Genomic DNA, 10,131 nt, shown 5'->3' with positions numbered 1-10,131 from the left:
AAAAGGCTTTCTTATGGTCTGTGTAAAGGTGTTAAAATGGTTCTGCATTTGTTTTTTTGGTTCTGGATTTGTTTTTTAACATACCATAACTTGTTTTATTTCTGACCATTGTGTTTAAAGGCTATGGAGCTGAAAGTCAAGCACTAGAAGTAGGAAAGGCCAGGATTAAAGCTGCCTTTGCAGGATTAATTTGGTCCCCTGCCAGTTGTGTACATTGCAGCCTTGGTTACTGTTAAAGTGCCAGTTGCACCAAAGAGGTCTGCCTCTTCTAGTGCGCAGAAGAAGCTGTGCTCTGCGAATGAAATGGAGGATTGTACTAGGATGCTTATCTCTGTCTTGTGTAATGTAGCATGTTCAAGATGTCCTACGACTAAGAAGGAGTATATAGGAAGAAAATTGGGGGGCTGTCAGATTCCGTTTTAGATGTGTGAATTTTACACCAACCTGTAGAAGTAGCATTACTGTGTTATGATGAATAAAGGAACGCATAGTAATGTGGTGTTTATTCTTCAGGTGTCTTACAGAAAACTCAAGGCCTGGGTAAAGCAGATTAAAATGAAAGGTTTGAAAATACTTCAGAACATTTGACCGTCTCCTATCCAGCGTGTCCTTGAGGTATGGGTTCAGCTGCAACTTTTAGTAGGTGTTTTTACTACTATATTTTAGTTCAAGTTTCCTTCAGAAATACATTGTTGTTTTGTTATCTCTGTAGACTATTTAATTTGCAACACAGACAAATCATATGAGTGTGTAAACTTTAAGATTAAACTAAAGGGAAAAATGCATTCCTGGAGCACTTGCTAATAACATTTCAAGTGTTAACGGGTGCGCAGACCTCCCAGCTGGATTAAGGCCATTCGGACACCACCACTTTACACTGCAGAATTGTCCAAAAAATAGTTCACACCCCAGATGGTACTTTTAAGTCAAACATAAAAAATAGAACAAAACAGATGGATTTCTCACATTCATAGAGGCGTAATTGTTCTACCTTTTTAGAGAGAGTAGTGGAGGCATTATGCATTTATAACTATTTGAGGTGAATTAAGGATAAATTAGTGTTAATGAAATAATGCTGCAAGGCACTGGAACACTCTATTGAGAGGCAGATCTGAGGAAGAAACAGAATTTTGCTTTTGCCCTGATACTATGAACTCATCTGGTAATTTCAGCTGTAAAACTGGTAGCTCAGTCCTTTGATATGACCAATGTCCTGAGACACTGTATCCAGCATACTTGAAGTCATTTTTTCAGCATTACCAACTTAGACTTCAGTCAATTCCTGTGATTGAAGCCCATTGGTTGCAAGATTTCTCATTTAATAATTAAAGGATTATAGCTTCTTTATTTTTTATTTTGATAAAATTATATCTTCTTATTTTTTATTTTGATAAAATTGTCAGCTTTCATTGAGAATTGATGAACAGTGAAACCTTTTTGTTATGGTAGCATATATCATATGTATATATTTTAAATCTCTTAAATCAGCTGCAAAAAGAATTGCTTTTAAGAGACACATCATTTGCTTGTTTTTCATCACCATAGAGGAAGGTAGTTAAAAATTTGTACTGCAGGTTGTCTTAAACAGAATTGTAGGAGTGTCCATGGCAACAAAATAAAATTGGATATTCTTGATTTTTGTGTGTGTGTACGTGTGCACCAATAGATAAAATTCAATTTATTTGACAGAAGTTGTTTGCTCAAACTAGTTTAAAGCCTGTTTGTCTTCTCTCGTTAAAAGCTAGTCAAGAGAAGCCTGTTGAGTTATGGAGACATTCTACAGCACAGAGTAGGCTGTGTTTTGAAGCAGTGTGGGGGTTTCTGCACTGCAGTTTAGTTTGTGCTTATTGCACCTTTGGATGCGTCTGGGGGTAACTGTAGGTTATGGGCGTGAAATCCACATAAAAGCTAATGAAGAAGATGGAGAATAATCAGTTAACTGATTATTTTCTAGCAGAAGCAAAGTGCTGCTGGGATAGTTCAATTAAAATTATGAAATTTCCAAGAAACCAAATCCTGTTAGTGCAGGTGTAAGAGTTAATATATATTTCATAGTTAGAAGTGTATGCATGTTAGCACTCATTAAATATAAGCAGGCATAATGAATTAGTCTAGATTATAGGTGATAATTCTGCCAGTATTAATGCCCTTTTCACCACCCTATAAAAAATAACAACGAAAACCTTTTAATTTGTTTAGTTAGCAGGAGACTGTCAGGGTTGCTTAACCTTAAGAAGTGACTTAGTATAACTAACTTCAGGTGTGTGTCCTTGCTTTGGCTGGGATAGAGTTAATTTTCTTCATGGTGGCTGGTATGGTGCTGTGTTTGGATTTAGGATGAAAATAATGTTGATAGCACACTGTTGTTGTAGTTGTTGCTGAGCAGTGCTTACACAGAGCCAAGGACATTTCAGCTCCTCGCGCTGCCCAGCCAGCAAGGAGCTGAGGGGGCACAGGGAGCTGGGAGGGGACAGAACCAGGACAGCTGACTCTGGCCCACGTGGACGTCCCATAACACGTGGCGTCACGTTGAACAACAGAACTGGGGGAGCTGGCCAGGGGGACTGCTGCTTCTCGGGAACTGGCTGGGCGTCAGTCAGCTGGTGGTGAGCAATTGCACTGTGCATCACTCGCTCTCTTTTCTTTAGTTCTTTTCTTTTTCTTTCTTTCTTTTTTTTTTTCTTTTCCCTTTCAACCCCTTCTGTCCTTATCTGTCTTTATCTTAACCAAGGAGCTCTCACATTTTTACCTTTTTCGGTTGTCCCCCATCCTACTGCAGGGGAGTAAGCGAGTGTCTATGTGGTACTTAGCTGCATGGTGGGCTAAACCACAACAGTAGCTAATTCAAAAGTTTATTGAAGTAATTGCCAAGATAGATCTTTTTAAAGCTAAACTTGAGAAAAAGATGATCAACTGAAGTCATTAAATGGAATTCCTTCATGTCGACAGCTATACTGCAGGTAGAAAACACAATACCACCCCCATCTCCCAGTTAAATGTGATATTTTTAGTATAAGATCAACTGAAAGTATTTAAAAATGTTCTTCAGCATGAGCTGCTTCTAATGCCTGTACATCTGCTGAAGCGAAACTATGTTATGTTAAATCCCATACCTTTGCTCCAAACAAACTCTTTTCTTCAGCAGCATTGATGGTCAATTAGCTTGTTTATGAAGTACAGAGAGTTTAGGTTCATTTACATTAACTCTAACAACTGTCTACATAAAGCAGTGTAGGTTTTTTTTTTCTTATTGTGTTAATAAGAAAATAATTCTTACTATGTTCTTTTTCAGGAACATCAGGATAATGGAGGGGCTCTTGCATTACATAAATCCAGCACATGCCATTTCACTTCTAAGCGCACTGAACGAGGAGCGTCTAAAGGGACAGCTATGTGATGTTGTGCTTATAGTAGGAGATCAGAAATTTCGAGCTCATAAAAACGTTCTAGCTGCCAGCAGTGAATACTTCCAGACCCTGTTCACAAATAAGGAGAATGAGTCTCAGTCAGTGTTTCAACTCGACTTTTGTGAACCAGATGCTTTTGACAATGTGTTAAACTACATTTATTCTTCATCCTTGTTCATAGAGAAAGGCAGTCTTGCAGCTGTGCAAGAGCTGGGCTACAGCCTTGGAATATCCTTTCTTACAAACATTGTTTCTAAGAGCCCTCAAGCTCCCTTTCCATCTTGCCCCATTAAGAAGATACTGTATCAAGATGAAGATGAAAGTAGTTCTCAGAAGAGGAGTGTCATTGTCTGTCAGAACAGAAGCGATGCACAAGGAAAGAGTGTAAATCAAATGCAGCATGATTTAAGCCATACTTCTAAACCTTTACCCTCTGCTGCTATCAAAAGTAGCATTAGACCACAAGTAGCAAAACCAACTGAAACCCTTCACAATTTATCACTGACTGAAAGGAGATGGCTGAAGGAAAACCCTGGGAGCTATACCAAGTTTCACGAAACTTCTGGAACTGCAGAGGATCAGAGCAGAGGGGGTTTAGTGAAAAGGAACACAATGTTGCCTCAAAAACCTTTAGCAGAGAAAGAAATTGCAAGTGATGAACCAGGAAGCAGTAGTCAGCTTTTAAGAGGAAAGGCTGCAGAGTTATTAAAAAGACCACGTCCGCCAGTCTTATCTCTGCGTGGCTCATCAGAATCTGCATTTTTGTTACGAGAGGCAGGAAAAGGAAATGGTCAAGGTGAAGATAGGAATTTGCTGTACTACTCAAAGTTAGGACTAGTAATCCCATCTAGTGGATCTGGTCCTGAAAGCCAAAGCATTGACAGAAGTGGTCCACTCGTAAAAAGTCTACTTCGAAGGTCGCTGTCTATGGACAGCCAGGTTCCTATTTATTCACCTTCTGTTGACCTAAAACCTTCACAGGTATCATCTTCCTCCTCACCAGGAACTGCTGATTCCCAGAAGATATTTAATGTTGCATCTCAAAAGTCATGCTTGAAAGAGTCATCGGAGAAGTTAGTCTTAGAAGAAAAGCCACAGGTAATGCACCCACATCGCCTTAGGTCTTTCAGTGCCTCTCAGACAACTGATAGGGAAGTTTCTTCCCCTCTCACAGAGGTGCGAATAAAAACCGAACCCAGCAGTCCACTTTCAGATCCATCTGAAATAATAAGAGTTACAGTGGGTGACACATCAGTACCTACAAATAAAGACTTTCCTTTTAAAACTGAGGATGATCAAAAGGAACCAAGTAGACTTCCAGCAAAAAGGAGATTTCAAGCAGATAGAAGGCTACCATTCAAAAAACTCAAGGTGAATGAAGAGGGTTCTCCTGAATCGGAAGAAAACTTCGAGGAAGGCTCAAGCCCTACGCACCTTGATGCTGATTTTGCTGATTCTGATGTCAGTAAAGATGAATACAGTGAAATGGAAGAAGCAAGACCAAATAAAAAATTTAAATGCAAACACTGCCTTAAAATTTTCAGGTCAACAGCAGGTCTTCATCGTCACGTTAACATGTATCATAATCCAGAAAAGCCCTATGCTTGTGACATATGCCACAAGAGATTTCACACAAATTTCAAAGTGTGGACACACTGCCAGACACAACATGGAATTGTCAAGAATCCCTCACCAGCTTCCAGTTCTCATGCTGTTTTGGATGAAAAATTCCAAAGAAAACTGATCGATATAGTGAGAGAGAGAGAAATTAAAAAAGCTCTAATAGTTAAACTAAGACGTGGCAAGCAAGGCTTTCAGGGACAATCTACTTCACAAGCACAACAAGTCATCAAAAGGAATTTAAGATCAAGAACCAAAGGAGCCTATATTTGTGTCTACTGTGGAAAAGCTTATCGTTTCCTCTCACAGTTCAAACAGCATATAAAAATGCATCCAGGAGAAAAACCAATTGGAGGAAATAAGGTTCCTAAGCAGAAAGACCATATTCATATTGAAAGTCATGTAGAAAACAAGGAAGTTTATCAGTGCCGTCTCTGTAATGCTAAGCTCTCTTCACTTATCGAACAGGGAAATCATGAGCGACTCTGTAGAAACGCTACTGTCTGTCCTTACTGCAGCCTTAGATTTTCATCCCCAGAGCTGAAGCATGAGCACGAAAGCAAGTGTGAATACAAGAAGCTTACTTGTCTTGAGTGTATGCGCACCTTCAAATCATCCTTTAGTATTTGGCGTCATCAAGTTGAAGTTCACAATCAGAACACGATGGCTCCATCAGAGAACTTTTCTTTACCTATCCTGGATCACAATGGAGACATAACTAGTTCATTAAGATTGCCTCCTCAGTCAGAATCCAACAAAATAAACAATTTTGCTGCAAAGGAAGACGGAGTATTCAGTGACTCGTCAGAACAGATTAATTTTGATTCTGAAGATTCCTCTTGCCTGCCTGAAGACTTAAGTGTTTCCAAGCAGTTTAAAATTCAAATCAAGGAAGAGCCTGCAGACGACGTAGAGGATGAGGTCACTGAGACAAGCAGAGAACCAAAGGAAGTAGTCTCCAACAAAGATGCTGGTTTGTGGCCCTGTGAAAAGTGTGGGAAGATTTTCACTGTACGCAAACAATTGGAGCGTCACCAAGAGCTCTTATGCTCCGTGAAGCCGTTTATTTGTCACGTGTGCAACAAGGCCTTCCGAACCAATTTCCGGCTCTGGAGTCACTTCCAGTCCCACATGTCGCAGGCTGCAGAGGAGTCCACAAATAAGGAGCCTGAGGTATGTCCACCAGCTAATTCCCCATCACCACCACCTTTACCTCCGCCCCCGCCACTACCCAAAATCCAGCCTTTGGAGCCTGATAGTCCAACAGGCTTGTCTGAAAGCTCCACTACTACTGAAAAATTGTTTGTGCCGCAGGAGTCAGATACGCTCTTCTATCATGCTCCACCACTCTCAGCAATCACATTCAAAAGGCAGTACATGTGTAAACTCTGTCACAGGACTTTCAAGACAGCTTTTAGTCTTTGGAGCCATGAGCAGACACACAATTAGCTTTCAGAGATACCTTAAAAAGCTGATTTGGTGGAGGCTGTTTTCAGGATCTCGGATGTATGCCACGTAAACTTGAAATTTAAGAGGATTAAAACAACAACGACGACAGAAGATTCTGAATTTGTGATGCTGCTTGCATTTGCAGATTAAGGTAAACTAACTTTGTTAGTAGCTAGAAAGCTGGGTAATTAAAGATAATATGGACTGGGATCTAATAGTAACAGAATAATTTTGATTTCATTTAACACTGAAATGCGATCGCATCTGGATTGTATGCATGGATCTTCATCCTGTGATGTTGGTGTGTGCGTGTGTATTATATATAGAGTTATATATTAAATGGAAGAGCAACAAAAATTTGGATTCTAACTGTGAGTTTATAGTGGTGAAATACTGTAACCAACTTCATTGTTTGTTGTTTTTTTGTTTTTTTTCTTAAAGAAACCAACACAGAAGCTCCATATAAATAGCTGCCATGCACTTGCAGTTAGAGAGGAAGTGGATGGAGTGTCTTAATGTATTGACTTAGGTCTTAGAGATCTTTAGCAATAACGAATAAACCTCACGTTTCAGTAATCCCGATATTATTGGATACGAATGTTTGATATTTTAAGGGAACATAAAATTGTTTTGTTGTTATATGGAACTTGTGCAAATTAAAGTAGAATTTAAAATCAGCAATATTATTAATAAGATTTTATATTAAGAAAACAAAATAGCAGCAAGCCTGCTTTCAGCCATTTAATTATAAGTTTCTAAGGAGAAGTGGGGGGTGGGGGTACATCGCTTTATATAACGTCCCAAAGACTAATTTACTATGAACATTTCAGTAACTAAAGTCATTGTATGGACAGCCATCATAATGCAAATGTTACTGTTTGTAATACGAACTAAGATTGGATGGATGTCGGATAACTAATTTTGTTTCCTCTGTTTGTACAACTGTTTGTAATTCTAACTGCAAAGAAATGTAGAACTATTAAGAAGCAAAAAAAAGCTTGGTAAGGGATAGAAGATGACTTGTGTTCCTACACTCAGTGATAAGCTTGGCCATGAGTACAAAGATAAGTTTTAACATAAAGTAAAAATGTAAATATTTATATAGACATCTGTATAAATGAAGAAGTATGTATTTGAAATTTGTATTAAGCGTGCATATCCAGCTCAAAGCAGAGGGAAAACCATCACATTGCTATCACTGTATTTTATGAATACAACGCTTAGAATATTTCTTTCTGCTGCTTCCTATCCTTTGTGGTACTGTGTAGCAGTTTTCTTATCTGCTGAAAATCATGAGAATAATGTGCTGCAGATACTTTGTGCAGTTCCATTATTTTACCACAAGTCACAACTGGAGCATTTAGTAAAAGTCGAATCATAGGTATTTACCAGAAACTACAGCAAGGGTCCAAAATTACTTTGTTCAAGGAAATGTTTACCCAAAAGTTGTGGTAAATTAAGTGAAAAATTGTTCTACTGGAATTTAAACTTCATGGAGTAGTGCAATGAACAGTGAGAACATCAGTGATGCAAATGGTATTTATGATTCTGACTAACTTTACTCTGGAAGTTGAGGGACTGGGGTTGCAATCCACACTTATCTAGTCAGAGCCCAGTCTTTGCTCACTGAGAAGAGCAAGAGTTTGGTCACCAGTTTCAGTGGGAATAGGAGTGAGGCTTTCATGCTATATGACTCTAATAGTGCTTTTTTTTTTTCAGCATCCTACACTCAAAGTTAGAAAGTATTGCTTGCTAGTACCAGCATTTAGCAAAAATAAAGCACCTGTGTAACTTTAGGATCTGAGGACGAGCACCCTCATTTAGGCACACACCAGAAAAGATTTTTCTCAATTGAAGTCCAAGTGTGCCACTGTTAGTTTTCTCCCAACAGAATTTTTTAGTGTTTTTCCTTCAATTAAGTTTAAAAATATAGGCTCCGTATGGACCACCGGCTTCCTTTTTTTAGCTACCAAAAAAAAAAAAGCAGTGTTATTTTCAAGCCTCTCAGTTCATTTTTTTGATGGCAATATAAAATTGTTGCTAAACATTCTTTTTGTTCTCTTCCAGGCAAACTTGATCACAACTTAGTCATGTTAACCTGTCACTATCAGTTAAGTTCTTAAAAACCCTGATAAGACTAAATTTATTTCTTACAAGAAAAGTGAAATGCATACAGCTCTTAAGTAACCCGATTTAACAAAATGAGAAAAACGTATAGACTTCCTCAGTATGCTTTAAATGTACTTAAGAAATGTGTGCATAGAAAATATGAAGATGTTCTCGTAAACTCATACCTAAGTTTTCACCAGTTATTCCTCTTCCCAACAGCATAGTAGTTCATATCCAGCCTTTCAAAAATCAGGGTGCTTTCTAAAAGAAAATGGCAACTAGTCAACTATGTTACAGTCATTGAACTTCCAACTGGGAATCTGATACATGGTGTGATGATTAAAAAAACCCCACGCTTAAAATGAAAAGCTCATACAATATCTTTGAAGAAATGACCTTCTTCCTAGCACGCTATGTATTATATTTAAAAAGAAAAAAAAAAAAAAGTTGGGTCTAAATAGCTTCTTCCTAAGCGTTTCTTCAGATTTTCTTAAGTCTCTTTTTAACTATAAGCGTGTTCCGTGTTTAGTTCAGTTTTTTACATTCAGTTCCTGCTTCATAAGGAATTAAGGATATCTGAAGTTTAAATATGAGATGTTTATATAGTAGTTCTGGTTTTCTATTAGCTTTTATACAGTACCTTTAAAAAAAAAACCCTTGATAGAAGTGTTTATTTTGGAGGATACGGAATAAATATGCTTCCACTTATATAACTTTAATATATGTTTAAAAAGTTAAATTATGGAAAAAAATGTTAGTTGTTTGTTTATAAATATCTTCTGAAGAGTGTCTAGCTTGGCCACAGCCAAAATAAAACGCAAATTTATTGATACAAAAACCTGTCCTCATCATATTTTAATTTTGTAATTGTGTGCTGAAGTGATGCTTATATAGAGCTCTTGCTAAATACAGAAAGGGTTTTTTTCCTTTAAACTTGTGACAGGAATGTGCAGATGTTTTAATATATATAGATTAGAATTTTTACTACTTTCCTTTTTTAATTTGTCAGATAAATCTCAGAGATCTATACTGCTTCAGTGGAAGTGCAGTGAAAACTTCTGTTGCATTTAAGAGAAGCAGGGTTGAGCCATAAAATGTGTTTTGGTTTGGGACTTATTTTCCTTTGAGGCACTGTGTTGGCAAAGGTCTCAGCATGTTATTAAGTTCCAATGAAATCAGTCTTAACATTTTTTTTTTAAAAAACATGCTTAGGTTTTTTGATACATTGGGACCATGGTCACCCACTGAAAGTGAGAAATGACGTATGGGTTTATCTTTTAGTTCTAGAATGAAAAGTTAAAATGAGTTTTTCTCTGCATAAAAATGGCATGTACACCTAAAATATAATTCTGCAGCCTTACAAAATTGAAGGACATCAACCAGTAATAATCTACCTGAACTGCTGTAAGACCTTTTGATATGGTCCCCCACAACATTCTTGCCACTAAAGTGAAGAGGTATATATTTTGGGCGTTTGACTGATGGATAAAGGAATGCCTGGATGGCCATGTGCAAAGAGTTACAGACAACAGCTCATTGTCCAAGT

General features: G+C 37.8%; 1 protein-coding gene across 2 annotated transcripts; it reads left to right on the top strand.

Moving 5' to 3' along the window:
- The first annotated feature begins 515 nt into the window (after window positions 1-515).
- On the top strand, window positions 516-9,417 carry ZBTB21 (zinc finger and BTB domain containing 21). 2 transcript variants are annotated; one of them, XM_042810310.1, is made up of 2 exons: window positions 516-615; window positions 3,293-9,417. In XM_042810310.1, exon 2 carries the CDS (start codon window positions 3,306-3,308, stop codon window positions 6,474-6,476), a length of 3,171 nt encoding a protein of 1,056 aa, XP_042666244.1. In that variant the 5' UTR covers window positions 516-615; window positions 3,293-3,305; the 3' UTR covers window positions 6,477-9,417. The 2 variants fall into 2 exon arrangements, with proteins under 2 accessions (XP_042666244.1, XP_042666245.1); XM_042810311.1 differs by lacking the exon at window positions 516-615 and adding an exon at window positions 626-2,606.
- The last annotated feature ends 714 nt before the right edge of the window (window positions 9,418-10,131 follow it).

The sequence above is a fragment of the Centrocercus urophasianus genome, unplaced genomic scaffold, assembly GCF_019232065.1.
Source record: "Centrocercus urophasianus isolate 14NV4802_14NV808 unplaced genomic scaffold, USGS_Curo_1.0 seq_12, whole genome shotgun sequence".
NCBI lineage: Eukaryota > Metazoa > Chordata > Aves > Galliformes > Phasianidae > Centrocercus > Centrocercus urophasianus.
Note: the sequence above shows the minus strand (reverse complement) of the source record. Positions and strands in the feature narration are given on the sequence as shown.